The sequence below is a fragment of the Centrocercus urophasianus genome, unplaced genomic scaffold, assembly GCF_019232065.1.
Source record: "Centrocercus urophasianus isolate 14NV4802_14NV808 unplaced genomic scaffold, USGS_Curo_1.0 seq_10, whole genome shotgun sequence".
NCBI classification, from domain to species: domain Eukaryota; kingdom Metazoa; phylum Chordata; class Aves; order Galliformes; family Phasianidae; genus Centrocercus; species Centrocercus urophasianus.
Genome location: NW_024884142.1, coordinates 77,769,363 through 77,788,552, shown reverse-complemented (window position 1 = coordinate 77,788,552; position 19,190 = coordinate 77,769,363). Strand labels below are relative to the sequence as shown.

General features: G+C 37.0%; 1 protein-coding gene across 2 annotated transcripts in view; it reads left to right on the top strand.

Moving 5' to 3' along the window:
* Positions 1-19,190, top strand: part of PRKCE (protein kinase C epsilon) — a 271,209-nt gene that overhangs the window by 78,338 nt on the left and 173,681 nt on the right. The window contains exons 1-2 of one of the 2 annotated variants that reach the window (XM_042811528.1): positions 10,311-10,354; positions 16,594-16,657. Coding sequence is in view for 1 of the 2 variants with exons in the window: in XM_042811519.1 (XP_042667453.1) it covers positions 16,594-16,657 (64 nt within the window). In the remaining variant the exon portion in view is untranslated. Of the gene's footprint in view, positions 1-10,310; positions 10,355-16,593; positions 16,658-19,190 lie in introns of those variants that run through there. The other variant, XM_042811519.1, reaches the window with a different exon arrangement.

Genomic DNA, 19,190 nt, shown 5'->3' with positions numbered 1-19,190 from the left:
GTAATTTTGAAATAGATATCATGATTTTTCTGCTGCGAGGCACTGATTTTCTCTAGAGACCAAACATCCTTTCCTGAAGTGTGTTAGCTTTTTATGCTCTTTTAAAATGATGCACCTTTTTGCAGTGCTGTTCTTTAGTAGGAGAGATGATCATGAGAGGGATGAGATTTGGAAGAGTGGAACTAAACATTGTGCTAAGCCTAGACATTGTTGGGATGCCCTTTGAATGTTGATCTAGTAGAGCCATCAGTTCTAGTATGGCTAGAAAAGAATCGGTCACTAGCACCAACCTAATACAGGCTATAATCTGTAAGAAGTTTGGCAATTTGCTCGTGAGCATCTCATTATCTTTGAGATATCTTTGGAGTTCAATTTGTTTTATTTCTAAGGACTGAATCATTGTCCCTTCGAGGCTGCAGCCAAGTAAGACCAATGCCATATTCTCCAAAAGCTTCCTTTGGTCTCAGCCTCAAATAATGTCTCAAAGCTCTCTGGAAGAACCTGCTAGCTGCATAGTGTGTATTTTACTGGCTTTTAGTTTATAAATGGTATTTGACAATCATCTGCATTTGGTGTGAAGGGCAAAGCTGCCATAAACTAGCAATATTTCAGTGTGTGATCCAGCAGATAAGCTCTCAGGCTGCCAGTAAACTTTGTTATTCAGAGTTTTTTTCCACAGCGAGTTCTGCAGTTCTGATTTATATACGAAGTAAGGGAAGGTGAAAGAAGGAATAGTAGTCAAGAGTAAAGTCTATTTTGGTTTGCTGTGGGATCTGATCACTTAGCCATGCGAGAAAGAAGTCATGTTTTCATGTATAATAGTACCATTTGAGTAACTTAAACATTCCTAGTTATAAACAATTTTTTTCTAAATTGACATGGCACAGAAATAAGTAATTTATGGCTCTCAGAAAGCTTGGCATATTCATTTCCTGTAGCATTACTTACATGGTAATGACTAAATGCAAGTAATATGTTTTCTCCTTAGCTACTGTTATTTTTTGTATAAAAATATCTTTTTAAAAAGCAGCATAAATTCATAGCAAAAGCTGTAATAAAATAAGAATTCAAGAGTCAGAGTAGAAGGTATTTGAAGTAGTTGCTGCTCTAATGTAAGTTAATTGAACAGCAGTTCCTGGAATGAGCTACTGATTCTTGAATGCTCACAAGTTTTCAGAATTTAACAGATATCTTTTTTTATTGTTTTAATGATGTGCCTTGATTCATGGTTATTTAATCAAAGCCATGTGCTTTGAAAGTAATTCTCAATGAAGTACTGAGTCTTCAGTTTTTTGGGTGACTTTTGTACCTGAAAAATCTATGAGAATCTTTGGTTGTTTAGATAAAACATCAGATCTCAAAGCAGTGGTGATTCTACTTTGTATGCGTTATCTTTTTTCTTCTATTTTCTTGCCAAAAGGTCTGTTACAGCTTGTGAAATCCATGCAGTGTGCCTGTGTGTTAGATAACCTAATCTTTCTCTGTCACTTTTAATGTCAGCATGTTTGATGTTGTTTGTATGTTTCACTGTATGGTTCTTTTTTTTTCTTTTTTTTATGAGAAAAATTGAAGAGAGGATGAGAACCCTATCCTTTTAAATGATAATAAATTTAGTTAAGCTAGCCAGGTCTTAAGTTCAAACTTTTCTGGATCAGAGAAATCTGGTTCCTTTCTTTGATACTGTTTTAAGCAAAGCCACGTAAAAATTTCTTTGTAGTACCCCTTTGTGGTAAATATGTGATAGCAGTCAGAAAAGCGGTCCTTCCTCCAAGGCCAGGCTACAGTTTGCAGGGAAATGTGAAATCAGTGATTAGTATTAGGAGTGCTTCTGTCTAGCTGATGAACTGTGCTTTCCTCCTCCTTCTAGTGTAGGGTGTTTCAGGATGTATCTGCCTTATACAAGTTACTTGAATGTATGTAGGATGTCGGGTGTTGGAGAAGCAACAGCTCTCCTCATTGCTACGATACACAGAAAGTGTTCAGCCGTGTCATGAAGTGGAAGCAGCCTTTATTACACTATTGATAAGCAGCTGGCAGTGTTCCAGAGTTATTGTTGGGACTGCTCCTTGTGTTAAAAGCAATTTTCTTATTAAATGATCCAAGATGAAAATGAGATTCAATTGCTGATCAGGGTTCAGAATCAACCTGTTTTTCTTTAGGTTTTACCCCCCAAAAAATGTGTATATAAATTAATCAATAGTCTTAAAGAAGCTCCAACAGTGAAGAGGTAACTGCATGTTTTTTTTTCCCCAGAATTTCCTGGTTAAGTTTTATTACTTCCATTCTGAAGACAGAGTTCCAACATTGTACTCTCTCTTTTTCTTTTTTAAGGACTACATGAGAAAGTGGACTGAGTTACCCAGAATTAGTCCATGAATCTCTATTGCCAAATACCAACTGCTATTTGAGTCCAATCATGAGAATGCCAACATTTATATTTTTGTTTATTAAATTCCACTGCATCTGTATCTGCAACAGTTAGGAACTTCACTGGCATGCACCCTGTATGCATTTAGGGTTTTCAATTGGGGAACTTTTTTTGTTGAAGGTAGAGTGACTTCCAAGTTTGATAAACTGAAAGCACTTTTAAAGACAGCTTCTGTTTTGAAAATGAAATCTGAAACAATCCAAAGGAGAAACTCTGTAGGCTCCTGGGAAAAGTAAAATGCAACATATTTGACAGAGTCACATGCAGCACACACTGGATAGGATCAGAGAATCAGGAATGGAAACTGTCCAAAACTCACACTCAGGCATGTTGGGCAGACATCATGGAGATCTATAGGATTCCCTTGAGAGCCTTATTTAAAGGGAGGTAACCCAGGCAGCTAACAAGGTCATACTTGTGCATGAATTATTCTCATTTTTATTACTGTGGGGATTGAAAAACAAAACAAAACAACAACCAGTGCATTGCAAAGGAGTATCCCAAAAACCTGTCTTTCCATGATGTAAAGGTAACTTTACTTCCAATTCTGTCTTTGAAATCTCTGCGGTAAAGAGACTCTTGCTGCTTCTCTTATCAAATCTTTGGGAACAGTTTCTACGGTTTGATTTAAAAAATGTAAATATGTAGTTTCCAGTTCAGTTATTGTACTGGAGAGTGGTTTTGAAACAAACTTGTTTTAGAAACAAATTAAGTTTTAACCGTTTTAACCCATAGAAGATGAATATAGGGTTCTTCAAATCTGAAATCTCTGCACACTCTGTGTGGTAGTGCTTAAGAAAACTGTAGATGTCATGATTCAGCATTTAAAAAAAAAAAAAAAAGGCACTACTTTTGGAGCAGCCCACATATACTGGGGGCCAAATAGATTTATCTTGCTGTGAGGTGCATCTCTGCCCTCTTTTGGGTGAAATTAGATGTGCCTCATTCTGTAAGCCCTAAATGGAACTTAAGAATTTTTTTCTGTAAATCAAGCATTAGGGGTCATTGCTTTTGGGATATGATATATGCAGAGATACTCAAGTATGTGAAGGTGTATCAGTAGGCTACTATAATGGTGGTTTACTTCTAGTTAATTTACCAGTTCAAATAATACTACTAACATGGGAGCATGCTTAGAATTCATAAATTCCCATGTAGATAACAGCAAAAAGATCAGGGTCTTATTGTATAAATGTGATAATATAGAGCCTTACATGTACTAAATAAAACAGTAAGAGGCTAAATGTGCACCTGGAGGTGAGTGAAGGTCTGTGCTCAGCTGGTCAATAGCAGAACTCGTAGTGGAACATAGAGAAGCATTCAAATTGTGGAGAGAATTCTTTCCAGGGAGAAACTTGGAGCTCGTTAGTTTATTGAAAAGGAACGATTGGGGGTCACTTAATTTGGATATATAAAAGTACCATTAAAGAGAAATGGCTTTTTAATCTGACAGGAGTAAAATAAGAACTAATGGTAAGCCAGGGTGCTGAAAATGAACAGTGAAGCATCAATTTTTCACATTAAAGGTGATAAACTAATGAAACCAGTTAGCAAGGGATGCAGCAGATCCTTAATCCCAAGGTATTTTCGGAAAAGACTGAAAGCATTTTCTGGAATATATTAGCTTAGATTTATTAGTTTGACTTCTTACATAAGGAAGCAGGCAACAAGCTATGCCCTCCCATAACAAAACTGAATGGTTTTTCTACTTGAAAATCCATCCTAGGCTCTTCCAAAGAAATCATGCGGATCTGAGTATCTCTGTTTAAAAGAGGAAAAAGAGAGAGGAGGGGAAAAAAAAAAAAAGTGAAATGTGCACGTATATGACACCACACATCCTGTTTCATTATAGTCTAGAGAGGAATGACCACACCACTACAATATAGCGCAGGATAAATGACAGGTTGCCCTCTCCCCTTCTGTCTCCAGGAAGTACCAAAAAACAAAGCTGTCTGAAAATCTAAAAAGCCACGGTAAGACTTTAAAAAATCTTGAGCCAGCATCTTGCACATCTGTGTCGATTTGTATCTAATGTGCGAACTCTGCAGCTTCTCTAGTTTGAAGCTTATCAACAAACAAATATAAATACTAACCACATACCAATTAGTGCAGCATACATGAGAATGAATCTTTTGCTAGTACTGCAATCCTGATTAGTGGAGTCTACTGTCTGACTTTTTAGGAATAGTAATAATAGGAGCGGGTATTTTTGCCATTTCCTTTTCTGTAATCTCTGTATTCAAGATGTTACATTCTGGTCTGGTTTGACTCATAGAATATGACTTCCCTGGCAGCATCTGCCAAGTTACTAAATTTTACTTCACTCGATTTCCCTTTTTTGTTTCGCACACAGGTAGCATGAAATAGAGCAGTTTTGTTTTGTAGTAGTATTCTGTAGCAGACGTTAGAGGATCTCAGAATTGTTCTGGGTTTGTTATGGCTTAGGCTGCCAGGAAGTCCAAGTGAATCACTGATAATTCTAGTCTTCAGGATAGCTGCTTTGCTGGCCGAATTAGCTTCATTAATCTTTCTAATATGGTAATTAAACACAGTGAGCCATCAGCAGAGCTAGATGAACATGCTGGGTTTTTGGTGTTTTGTTTTGTTTTTTTTTTTTAAACAGCAACTAAAAAACCCAGCAAAATGGTTTCTTAAGAACTTATTATAGTACTAGCTAAAGTAAAGCAGAGTTGAGGGTGTTGCGTCTTCAGAGCTCAGTGATGTCTGAAACAGTGATGAACTGTGCTACTCCCCCTTTCTTACTGTGTTTTGGCCTGATGCACTGGAAAACTTATGAGCAGGTTGGAGATCTGTTAGGCAACACCATGAACCGTAACTATATAGAAGCACTGTATGGAGTTTACTGGGCAATCACACACGATTTTGTACTCACTGTGCTTATCCTACATAGTGAAGGTGGCAGCTCCAAGATTGTTCTTGCGGTGAGTTACTTAAATGGTCCTTTCCAATTTGGGGCCAGGACAGTGAAGTCTGGGGGTTAGGAGTGGTACCTGCAAGTGTGGTGTCTTACATACGCTCTCTGCGTTTGGTCTCTGTGTGGAAAAAGGGCAGATAGATCCACATGGCAGCCAATTTCTGTGTGTCACCTTGTGTGCAGGCAGAATGAAGTCTTCCATTCTAAGCTAACAGATAAACATGGAAAACAAAGATACTTTTGGAGGTCACTTTTATTTTCTTAACTCTGTTTTCTAGTTTCTTCTTTTGAATTTCTTTTAAACTTTTAGTATAACTTGAACAAAAGTTCTGAATCAATGCAATTCTTGGCATGCTGTAAGTAGGAGAGCTATTTCCAGGAAGGATACTTTTGTTTAAATACTTGATGCCAATTCTGTTTTTTTTCTATTGTGGTTTGTATATCATTCAATGTTTGTTTATTGTAATGTTCATGTTTGTTGTAAAGCAGCTAAGGTTACAGATGCATATGTGCAAGGGCAGAGAATATTTGTGTAGAACATACTTTTTCCTTCCATCTTTAACCCGACAAAAGATTGTTTATTCTTGAAGCCTGTGTACTCTTGCTTTCATCTTAGAGCTTGCTGGAGAAAGAATTTAAAAACAAAACAAATTGGAACTAGAAAAGAAGTATTTTTGTGTCACTTCTGCAATCTTTTGTTTCATAACCAAATTTAAGTAATTTTATTTCAAGGTGACAAGCTTGTAATTCCATGAAGGAATATTACAAACTCTAAGTCATCAATTTTTTGGTGTCTTGACTTAAAGATTGTCTTGAAGTTGTTCATTACTTTTAAAAATCTTTGCCCTGTTAGGGGAAAAACGGTCTTTTAATGTAGTAGGATAGCTGAAATAGTAATGAGAATCACTGTAACATTAAAGAATGAGATTTAACAGGTAGTGTGTCTCTGTTTCCAGAATGAAATGTAACATTTTTAAAGTAATTTTAGCATAACTTTCTTTTTGAAATATTGTTTTACATCTATCTGCTTTGGGTATGATAGTTTCTTGTCACATCTGGCCCTTCTGAAGCACTGATCATCGGGCAAAATCGGACAAAGGATGCACTTCAGCTAACTGCGGTGAAACAGGGATTTTGTAGCATTAAGAGACCTATCTCCTGCAGAGAAAGGAGTGGCTGCAGTGCTGGGGAATTTTCAGACTGGTCTTGCTGGTTTTTAGAAATGTTTTGTACAAATAAAATACTGTTTGTTTTCTGGAAATTTTGAGGGAAAGCGTTTAATTCGTAGCCGTTTACTGAGATCAAAGATGCTTCTGGGTCCATCTCCCAGCCTATCATAACTGCATATTCTGTAGTTTCAGTCACTTTATTGAAGAGAAATGAAAATCTTATTAATATCTAAATCAGCTTGGTAAAGTAGAATAGTTTACCAACTGGGATTTTCTCTTGCTTGCTGATGAACTCTGCATCTGGTGGCTGTGTTGAAGACTAACAAGCTGCTTGGGAGTCCTAGTGAGTGTGAGAGAAGCACAGTGTGTTTGTTTGCAGCATGTTGGGTTGAGATGCTTCCTTCCTTGTGAAAGATTAATTTCTATCATGAGTACAAGTGGAAAGAACATTTTATGTGGTCGCCTTGCAGATAAGCAAAGCCTTTCTCCTTTCTTCCCAGGGAGCTGAACTGAACTTAAACTCATAAACAGTAGTTGTTTTAGTTTATTTTTATATATGTGAGTTTTGTTGCTCTTTGTCTGGAACAAAGCCAGCACAGCTTCACTTACATCTGAGCTAAGGTTGATTCCGTTCCCTGCTGCTTTCTTCTAATTGGTTAATTAATGACTGCAAATTCAGTATGACCTCTCTGGAAAGTTACTGAAGGGAATCATGCAGTAGTGTTTCAAATACTTGGTGCAGAACTCTTGTGGAAAGATCTGAGATGAATGCTGAGCTTCATTTTCTGCTGATATTTCATATAAGGTGTGTTAATTTGTAACTGTTGGTCTGGCAACGTTTTCCTGCCAATATAGGTAAGAGGAGTACTCAAACAATGACATCAGTCAGCTGTGTTCCTTGCTTCTGTTTTAAAACATGGTTTGTTAATGGACAATTTCTGGAATCTCTTTTTATAACCGTGGAACTAAAATTAGATTAACATGTGACAAAATTAAGGGCAACTTAACTTCATCTAAATATTATGGTTTCCTAGCACTTATATCCTGCCTTTGGAGATATCCTACCTCATTTAGGAAGAGTTTGAGTTTGTGCCACTTATGGTATTCCAGCTGCTAATCTCACTGAATTTTGAGGTCTAAGAAATGAGCACTGTTGTTTTCTTTATTCACAGTGATGCTGTGTGGTTATTTCCTACTACATACTATCTAAGTTTCCCATGGTATATCTAGGAAGAGAAGAGTGCAGGAAGGTGTTATCATAAAGAGAAGAAAAATGTGTTAAATGAAATGGGTGCTTTGAAATATCATTGGAGACTTGGAGACTTCACACACATAATCTACTGGATAGGGTTCTGTACAGTGCACCAAGATTTTATATTGAAATTTAGGAGAAATATCAAATGTCTGTGTAGTTAAGCCATCGTGTTTTGGTAGTTCCTGAGCCTGGACAAATATACCAGATCTAAGCTTACTTTACATGTAAAAGCAAGCGGTCATTCATTTTACTGTAACAAAATCTCTAAACAGATCATATCTGTTTTTCAATCTGACTTACTGCAGTAAGTCAGTGTTTTGATCCTACATGCATAGTAAACCTTTCTGGTTGCAATTCTGCATCACAACATTATAAAAATATGTCCTAAGCTAAGTAGGAGATATTTTTAAATATTTTTGCCAGCTAATTATTTCCCTACAGACTAGAGAGTGCCACTGGGCTAGCTGCAGTATGTTGAAGAACAGATTTTGAAAGGCATCGTGATGAAATTACAAATCAGTTCTTGCCATGTGATGGAGTTCCTTTATTCTTAAATCAAATATCACTTTCCCCAGCAGACTTAACTGATTGTAAGGTGAAAAATGATTGCTGTTGTTTTTCCTTGAAATACGTATGTTTAGCTGATGTTTCATATCCAAGTCTTTATGCAGCCTTTATCTTTTGCTCAATCTAGTTAAGTTTGGTTTAGCCAAACCCAACTCATGCTCATCCTACTTCATTTTACCTCTGGGCTGGTGCTGCTTCTTTGTACTTTTGTACTAGTACAATGCAACCTCCATTTCTAGTACGGTTGCAGGATATTACAGTGGATATACATACTGTATAGCTTAAAGGTAGGGAAATAAGCCATAATAGCTGCAGACATTGACATACTCAGAATAACTGTACTGAATTAAATAAGCCTACGAACCAGCATGCGCACATGCTTGAACCACTTAGGCTGGTGTGATTCTCAGTTGGCACACTCGTTTGCTAAATGCCCTAAATGTAGTCTGAGATCTGTTCTCTTAAGGTTATTGACCCCTCATTCTTGTCATGTGTAAATGACTCTGATTTATTTTCTTCTTATTAACCCTTATGCAGAACTATAGAAAGGCTTGGGTTAAAAGGGACCTTAGTTACAATCTAGTTCCAGCTCCCTTGCCACGGGCAGGGCTGCCCCCTACCAGATCAGACTGCCCAGGGCCCTGTCCAGCAAGGCTTGAATGTCTCTAGGGATGGGGCACCCTCAGCATCTCTGAGGAGCCAGTGCCAGCACTTCACCATCCTCTGAGTAAAGAATTTCCTCCTAAAATTTTGTCTAAACTTCCCCTTTTTTTAAAAAAGCTTTTAGTATTAATAAAAAAAAAAAAGGGGGGGGGGAGATATAGGTTAAATATTTTGCTGTTACTGATTAAAATGCATTTAAGAAAAAAGTCTCCCTCATGCTTATAAGCTCCACTCAAGTACTGGCCACAGTGGGACCTCCCTCAAGCCTCTTTTTCTTCAGGCTGAACATGTTCAATTCCTTCAGCCTTTCTTCATAGGAGAGATACTTTAACCTCTTGCAGCAGATGTTAAAAACCTTAACATGTTTGGGCATAGAACTGTGTTAAACAGACACAGTTTTCTAGTACTATATTCTCAATATGAAAAAGATGAAATGAAGATCTCTAGGGTGCGCTGTGGCAGAGATCTGATGCTGTACATGCTCCAATTCTACCTGCAGATTTTGAGAAAGTAAAGGTATTTTTCTCCTTTTTCAGATCACAGAGTCAAAATCTTGGTTTTCTGCAGTGATGTTTGTGTGGTCGTGCTACTTGATGCCATTGCAACCATTTGTACTGCTGTGCTATTTTGCTGTATGTAAATACAGTCATCTGTCTGTGTTCACATTCTGGCCTCTACCAGAAAATGAACTTTGAACACTCTAGACCAATGCAGTGATCCACAAATGTTGTTTTACCCTGTAATACAGAAAATAAGTGTGTTATTTTTTGAGTGATGTGTGTGCTCGAGTGCAAACACATGCGTTTGTATAATTCTGTGCATTCAAAAATATTCTTCCACTGGTGCCTGGGAGGTCTTTTGAGGTCATGGAAGATCAAAGTCACGTTTGGGACACTTCATTGAATATCTGTATATGCTATATTAAGTAATGGAAGGATTCTTGTTTGAGAATTGATTTCTGAATACTGTTTCTATTTTAGCTGAAACTTGTTTTTCCCTGGTTACTTCTGTTCTGTATTATGTCTGTACATGTGTCTGGCACTGGAAAGTGTTTGATCTTTTCTGTAGGTCATGCAAGATGTTTGATGTCTTTTTGTTGACTTTTGAGTGTAAGTAAATAAATAATACAATCCCCTGTGGCCAAAATGTCTTAACTTCTATGTATATCATTGTGGTCAATTACAATGCTGCAAGCTGTGTTAAATTTCTCTGTAATTATAAAAATCAAATATGTAACATTTATAATGAAAGGCAGATTTGTGAACTTTGTGGCTCTGGTAGGGACCTGATTTCTCTGGCCAGAAGAGCAAGAGGCGGTGGAGAATAAAAGAGTGGAGGTAAACAGAGGTTCAAGGGAAGTTTACTCAACGTATTACCATGTTCTCTTTGCAATTTCTTTAAAAGTCAAGTTTACTTCATTTAATTCATCATGCACCCTGTGAAATCTGTTCACTTTCGGGTATTTATTAACATTTTCTCTGCTATTTTGTTGACCTTATATAGCCTATTGCGAAGCTGTCAGTTTTAGTTGAGCTTGCTAGGGGACTCAAGTGTGAATGTTGGGGGAAGTGTACAAGTTTAATCTGTTTTCTAGTGCATTGTTTCTGTCAGGTGTACTTTCTTTTCACTTTGAATATACTGAAAATTGTTACTATTAATGATATTAATGTTATGTTTTCTGTTAAATAAGTTAAAATTAAATCCCTATTAACTACTTAAGTTGAAGCAGAAAACATTGTTTGGTTCAAGAACGAAGGAATAGCACAGCTTCTTTATCCAGTGATTATTTTTTACTAGATTACTACAGTTCTGATATTATTTTACAGTCTTTATGAAAATGGTATGCAATAAATATTGGAGATATAAATGCTTCTCAAAAAATGAAGTTGCAGCCCCCCAGAATTTATAGGGTTATTTATTCGGTTTAAAGAATCTCTCAGGGAAGTTGTTCGAAGAGAAACTTTGTAATGCTGTGGTATGTCCAGTATGGGTTAATGCATACTGACTTCTGAAGTCCTCTGTAATTCAAATAACCATCTGCAGTGGTAGATCATGTGCTTGGAAGTTTATGCTTTAAGCTATCCAAATGTCAGATAATCCTAGAACATGACAACAAGAGGTGCAAAACAGGTTTTGACTTAAGTCTTTCTGTTTCTGTTGCTTATACAGACCATTTGTATTCTTACTGTAGCCAAAATCCTAAACATCTTTGCAGTTGAAGAGTTTTTGCTGTATTTTGTGTTTTGCCTAGATAGGGCACATGGGGGGAAAAAGAAAAAAGAAAAAACTTTCCTCAAGCTTTGGCCTGCTAGGAAATTCAGTTATGAAAAATGTATTTATTTAGTTACTACTTATTCCAGATTTCAGTTCTGTGTCAATGATAATATTTAAATTTCTCTCGAGACAAGTTAGTGTGGAAATAAAAACAGTGCACTTAATCTTAGATGACATTCCTGTGTTGTTGTTTATGGTCAAATGAAAACTGATAATATGGCATAAATCCCACTGAAGATAGTGGTTTTATTACTTGTTTACAACAGGTCTTGATTTGCTCCATAGTACATGCAAAATCTTTGTGCTGGGGATACCAGCTAAAGTGAAAACAAGCAGCCTCAAGTGTTAATGGATCTGTTCAGACTGGTCAAGAATGCAAAGTCTTCATATTCAAATGTGAACTATCAGTGCAACTCAAATAATAGGATAGTATATTCTTAATCTTCTTCGTCCCTATAGTTCCTTATAGGATTAGAGTTTGTATAGTTCCCTCAGCAGATTGCTTGTCTAAGAATCCTGCCAGAGTTGCATATCTTTAGGGAGTAGGAATTATAATGCTTCTTCTCTTAAAGAAAAAAGCTTAGAACTCAGTTTTTCAGAAGACCACTTATGAATTAAAAGCTTGAAGAAAGCAAACTAATGAAAGGCTGAATTACTTTTAACGTCTTCTGCATGCAATGACAAAATTTTGCATTACTTCAGTTTTGCATAAGAGTTAGCTACTTTGGGATGTTGGAGAGACATTTAAGCAATTTTTTTTTGAGATTGCTTTTATTTTTTTTCCCCACTGGTGAGTAGTAACTGGATGGAAGAAAAGAGGAGTTGTGTCCTAGAGGTGTATCCATTAAACTTGTGTTTAAAAAAGAAAAAACAAAAAAAAAAAAAAAACAAAAAAAAAAACCAAACAAAACAGTACTTAAATGTCTCTGTCTGATATACCAGAAAGACAGGATGTGCATTGCTTGACAAAGTGAAGCTTAAGGGAAGAATAGGACAAATGATTCAGTGGGCAGTCTCAGTCTCCAGAAATTAGAATTTGGTTTTGGTTTAACTGTAGATTTCTTGTGTGAATTTCTGGCAAGTCATTGAGTCCAGCTTCTACTTTCGGGAGTATCTTTTTTTTTTTTTTTTCTTTACAGATTGGGAACTGACTCAAAAGGGTGTTGAAAATAAAATCCGTTAATGACTATGAAACTATATAAATGTTTTCAATATGCTGAAACTTAGCCATAGCTTCATCATGGTTTGTTTTTTTTTTTTCTCTGAAAGTATATCTAGTTTTATAGATGGCTGCCTTTTGTTCCCCAAAACAAACTGTCGATGTCTTATGTATGCCTAAGTCTTCCAAGATTGGTGAATTGTTCCATTTCCGATTGTTGTATCAATCTGAATACTTGCAACATAAATATTTTTTTTAGTGGCATAGAAATTGTTTAATGTACTTCTGCAATTAATCTTCCACCTACTATAACTCTGTATATTAACAAGTTCCAGAACAGTAGCATAGGCCAGTAACAAAACAAAAACACTTCTACGATCAAACAATTTGCTCAGTTGTTCCATCTTTCGTTGCTTGTGGAGAATGTGATCGACATGTATAAGGGATATATTTTCAATATATCCTGGTAACAGAAAGCTCTTTTGTATCAATTCTTTGATCTCATTCCTCGTTTGCATCTTTCTTTATTTTCTGTTGCCCTTTTTACCAGTTTTTTTAGATATCTTCTCATAGCACCTCTCTTCATGTATAAATGCCTGGCTGCATTCAGGGAGAAGTGTTTTTGGTGAGACAATAGAGGAGAAAATCAGAACTGCTGTGGTTAGACTATTTCCATTGTATTTGAGGATGTCTGTTACATTCAGCTGAATTTGGAAATTCTGTAGCCATCGGACACAGGTTTATTATTAATATTAGTATATAGTATTACAGTGAACTACTGCAAAAAAAAATTGTGCTATATGTATCTGTTGTTGAAATGACACTGTACAGTCTGCAGTTTTTTCAAAGTACATTTTTAATGCATAGATTGAAAGAAAATCACACAGTTTTTATTTTAGTAGCCTGACTGTTTTTGAGTATTTATACCGTTGTGTTTCTAGGCATTCAATTATGTGTTATGCAGAATTAGAATCAGTCCTCTTCATTCTGTACTGGCTTTTACATGTGAAGGACCTAAGATCATAAGGTTTCTCAACAGTTTGGGGGATTCTACTGTTTTTGAGAGGATGAGGGGTAGTGATGGGTGTTCTGTTATACAACAGGTCAGCTGAAGCAACTGAACTGCCTGCTCCTGGTGAAAGTACCAATTCATGTAACTGATGAGACTGTCAGCATAGATGCTTTCTGAAATGAAATAGGAATACTTTATAAAAATGTTAATGAAAATGCCCGTTTCGTTTTCATTGGAATTAGAGTATTTTAAGAAAGGAAAATCTTTCCTTTGTAGAAGAGAATCCCTATTTATAAAAAAAAAAATACATATTCTGCTTGGTGCATCAGCAAAAATTCTGAATTGCAATCATTAGGCAGAATTTTCAACCATATGATGCATAATGGAAACTTGTGTTCATTGCACCAATTTTTCCTTTTAAAGCTGTTTGAGATTAAATGAGTAGAAGGGAAACTTCATAATGACAGTCATCAGCTCCTTCAGCTGCATGACTGTTCTGCAGAGTAGAGTTAGGGTTGTGTGTGCGTATGCAGGGATTTTAACTGCAGCAAGTACTTTACTGTTTGGTTAAGCTTTCAGTATATAATGCTGATACAAGCAGAATATTTGACATGCATCTTTAATACAGCCATCTGTTGAGAACTATGGCAGTTTTTTTTCAAAAGCTGCCCTCAGCACAGGCGTCAAAGTCTATCCATACGCCTGTGCTTCTGATCTTCTAACATTCTGCATTTAAAAATTGGAAAAGGGTAGGAGAGAGATTTCAAGCTCAGTAGCTTTATTTAAAACAAAAATTTTTTTTTTTAAAAAAAAAGCCTCATGCTGCCAGCTCAGAAACTAAAGATGACTTTACTCAACATTCAACAAATGGAATAACACTTGACTGCACTTTCATTTTCCCCTCCTCTGAGTTACCGATGATCTTGCTAACACCTATTTCCTACTTGATCTATTTAAAATACAGCTGCTGAGGTAATTTTCTTAGTTTGTTTTTCTGATGACATCAGAGCTGTGAATTTTTCTACTGGCTCTTTATTGAAAGGCACAGAAGAGTTTTTGTGGCAAGTTATCTCATGGAGGGAGGATCATGAGTTACCTTGACTTATTCAGCAGCTGTGCCCAGACGAGATCCTCTTAGATGTTGAGGGAAAGTTGGAAGCAGGATTGTGACACGGAAGGGTAGAGCAGGGCAGAGCACTGAGCTTGGTTGTCCATTACAACACATGTGGACAGTTTCCATCTACAGTGTACTCCAAATGCTGTCTATAGGGTCAGATTTTGATTCTCCTTTTGGAAAATCTCACTTATGAAGAAAACCAACTAGTTCTTGGCAAAACAATCCTGAGATTTGTAATTTCATTTGATGGTCAGTTGTGCATTTGTATCATAAATAAATGTGATACCCACCCCGAGCGATGTAGTAAGTTGTCTAGTTATCAAGCTTCTGAATTACCGTCATTAATAATTACATTGAAATTGTGGCAGTCAAAATGATCAAAATATATTTTGTGTTATGAGTTCTGGTTTGTATACTCATTTAATTGTTAATTTTCAAACATGAACTGACTGGTCTGCCAGGTTATTAATGGGAATTAGCATTCTCTCGATTGCCATAATATTCCAGCCCAGTGTCATTCCCTGAGGTGACTTGCAACTTCAGAAGCATCTTTGTCTTATTGGTGTCAATTGAGGTGACTGGCATTGGTAGAAGGAGACCCACCTTCTCTGTTGGCATGGTGCAACACAAAGTGTAACATGGTGATGTGAGAGTATATGACACCTGCTTCTGATTGTGAGTCCCAGGTGGTGTTGCATTGGCTTAGGAGAGGCATCGGACTCCTGCAGTGAGGAGCTGCTGACTGGCAGCATTGAGGTGCATGCTCCCTCCTCTGACTTTGTCCAGGAGGACCTGTAGTCCTGCTATGTTTCCACTTGAGGAAAGAAGGAGCCTTCTGGGGGTACATCCTTTCTCATTTCCTTGCTTGCTTTTGCTTGTTGGGCAGCAGAGCTCATGAAGTCCTAGAAACCAGGCCCATGTTCCATCCCGGCCTCATGCTGCCCAGTGCTGGAGCTGTTTTCTGGGTGGAGTAGTGGAAAATGGGACAGACCCTGGCAGACAAAGCCATTGGTGTTTGAAGTGCCCTAGCAGTACCATGCAATTTTATATGTGCTTTACTTACCAGAACAGAATGAAAATAAGATTAATGAACTCCACGCTGGCTTCACTCACAGTCTATGCATTTGTGTGAGGTTTGCAACGTGGCATTCAGAGCTATTGATTGTGTAGTGTTTTAGTTAGTTTCTTTTTTGGGAGATGAGCGACTTCAAAAATTGTCTATAATGTGTGGGGGCACCACTAAGGCATGCAAAACCAGCAGTGTGTAGAATTGGTGATGTGTATAAAATACATAAGGATTATAATGAGAACTTCATTGCTGTACATAAAGATTTTGCAGGTTGTAAGAATTAGCATATAAGTCCAACAGCTTCATACTGAGAACCCATAGTTCTCACTGAAAGCCATCTCCATGCAAGCAAACTCATTAAAATCTACCAGTGGCAAAAATAAATGAATTTTGCTTTTCAGAGAAAGAGGATAAAGCATGTATCACTTTCTCCCAGTAAGGATACAAAGAGAGTATTATAAACATGTGTTAACTGATCATATGAACTGCATGTGTTAATTTTTACCCCTGTTCTGCCACCAGTGCTGATCTGTCTTGCTGAGATCTGAATAGGTTACAGTGTTTTTCACATTTGCGTAGCTGGGCTCGGTGCAAATTGCAATTAAAAAATAATAATTAAAAAAAAAACCTTGATATTTCTATTTAACTTATCTTATTCCTGCTGTACAAAAAACACCGTATCCAAGAACAGTGTTTTAAATACTTGATTTGTCAAAATTCATTGGGTTCAAGCTTTCCAAGTGTTAAGGGTACTTCTTTTTTTTTGCTTCAGAGAGGTGCAGGGTCCTCAACACCTCTGTGCAAAAGGAGGCTCTGTTAGTAGTGAACTGTAGACCTGCCCATAGTTTGGCTTTGCAGGTTTTGGACACTGGGTTTCCTTGCATGTGCAATCACTTTATCTGGGGATCACTCTAAGTTTTCTTTTATTTCTTTTCTTGATTGCAGATTGACTTGGAGCCAGAAGGGAGAGTGTATGTCATCATAGACCTTTCAGGATCATCAGGTGAAGGTAGGGACTTTAAATATTTTTTTTTTCTCGTTCTTGGAAGATTCCATTCATTAAAGGGCCTCAACAGCAGAAGCATTAGAGGCAAGTCTGTGCTAATGCTCTCTTAATCAGTACAAGTTTAAGCTACAGCGAACACGTTTTGATTAAATGCTAGTGAGTCAATGAGCAGTTCATCTTAACCTGTAATCATTGTTGGTAACAAAACCAACTGAAAGTGCAGTAATTAAATGAGTTGATTAGAATTATTGATTCTTAGAATAGAATGTCAAATTTGTAATTTCTAGGTAGAAACGATAAGATGTCACAGGGGGGAAGTGTGCTTATTTGCTTTTTAAAATTACTGTAATATTTATTTTTCCTCTAAATGTTTTCTTTTCCAAGTAATGAGTGCAACATTGTAATGATAAGAGGTATTTTGGTTTTTAGTACATTAGTTGAATGTTGGGAAAAATGCAGGAAGATGCTGAATTAGTGTTTATTAACATAAGACACTTTTCTGCTGCTTAGTTGGCATCAGAGTTGGGTGGTACATGCCAAGAATAAGAGTTCATGAAGGAACAATTCTGTTGTGTGTATTGGTCATGTTCTTAAACGACCGCCTGACCTGCTGAAATGAGGATAGCACGTTTGGGTTTAGACATTTTAAGTGATGTCGTCTTAACAATTTTCCCAAGTAAGCTCATAGAGCTCAGCTAAACAAGTTTCAGAATACTGAAAGAAGCTTTGTGTAAACCCTGACAGCAGCTGGAATTGGAAATGGTATGAAACAAAATTAGTTTGCCTGGCACAGTTAAGGAACAGTGGAAGAATGTGTTTTATGTATTTGTTCTTTGTAACGAATACTGTGCTCTAACCAATTACTAACAGTATCCTGCAGGAACATGTGCTGCACTAAATTTTGAAACTTAAAAACAAAATATTTAGGCTTTGCCTTTTCCTCTGCTTCATACTGAAATAGCACCCATCACCTTAGTAGTAGGTTCTACATATTTTACTAATTGCTATGTCAATAAAAGAACAAAAATGTGGTGAATGGTATTGGTTTGTAATATGTGTTGGCAAGTAAATGCTCTTCCAAGCTTCCATTTGTACTTGGTTGATACCTAGGCAAGCGCAGCATTACTATTCCATCGCAAGATGTGTTCAGGTGTGTTGGACCATTGAAAGACAGGAAGAATGGTGTGTTGTTGTGTTGTTCTTCAAATGTTGTTTAAAATTCTTTAACCTTCTACATGTGGGGGAGGGGAAGGCTATGGTAATGTCTCCTATGCAGTGTTGTGTATTACCCCATAACAACTTAGAGATGCTTGGAAAGAAGTCTCAGAAAGAGCTGAGTTTGTTTTTACTGTGTTACTATTGAAGGGAAGCATAAAAACAGGAGAGTTTGTATGGAAGTGGGCCTCTGAGGAAAAAAGCTTATGAAATATTGTCTTGTGGGTAGACTGAGGCTTGGGTTAGATGAATTTGGTAGAACTGCAGAGAAGTTCTTTTGCTTACTAAATGTAGTAGTAGTTCTGGAGCTTTCTCACTGAATTTGAGTAACCATGGAAAAGCTTTGTATAGAAGCATTGCAAAGTTCTCTGGAAGAGCTGTGGTTTTCCTCACAAGTCTCTAAACTTGTTTTATGGTGTTTTGTTAGCAACACTATGAAATTCTATTTTTAGATGGCTTTATTAGGGCTAAGGCCTATCTAGCTCTGAAAGAGTCTCTCCTGGCATGCTGTCTTAAAGTAAAACATCTAATTTAACATTGCCAGTGTGCAACAAGCAAACATTGGTTCACACAGGCTTACCTTGTTGTTTCAAAAATGACAATTTGATCTCTCTACATACATATCTAAATACACATGTAAATAGAATACATCTAATATAGGTTGCTCCAAAAGTAACGCCTTCTATTTATTTCAAATGGAAACTACAACTGATACAAAGAGCACAATAACACTATTTGGTAGAACACATACTCAGCTACGGAACTGTAATTTTCAACTAAGTCACCACAGCTAACTATGCGTTTATGCCAATAATGAACATGGCGTTCTCATAAATCCTGCACCAGCAGAGATGCCTTTTCACCACTGTTGAAATGCACCACCCACTACCACCTCACTGTGCTCACATCCACTATTTGATCTCTACAAATGTTCAGTAACTGTCAGCAAATGTCAGAGGAGGAATTCAATGACACACACTTACTTCATGTGCACTTCCATGTCAGATGCCATTTTGTCAGGCTGCCCCTATGCTGCTATATGTTCCATGGTAACAAAATATAACAATACTGGGGCCATACCAGTATATTTTTGCATTTTAGTGGGACTGTTCATTTCAGTTGATCTGTATATGTTGAATATAAAAGGATCCTAAGTTAAATTAAAATGATGACTTCAGGCTGACCAGTGTTGATTGAGCTCTTTGCTACTCTTGATCTAATTTGTTAGCCAGGGCCTTGGTTTTGAATTCCAGTCATTGCTGCAAATGGAATCAGAGTAAATGGCATATTCTCTACATGCTGCATGGATCTCAACATAAAA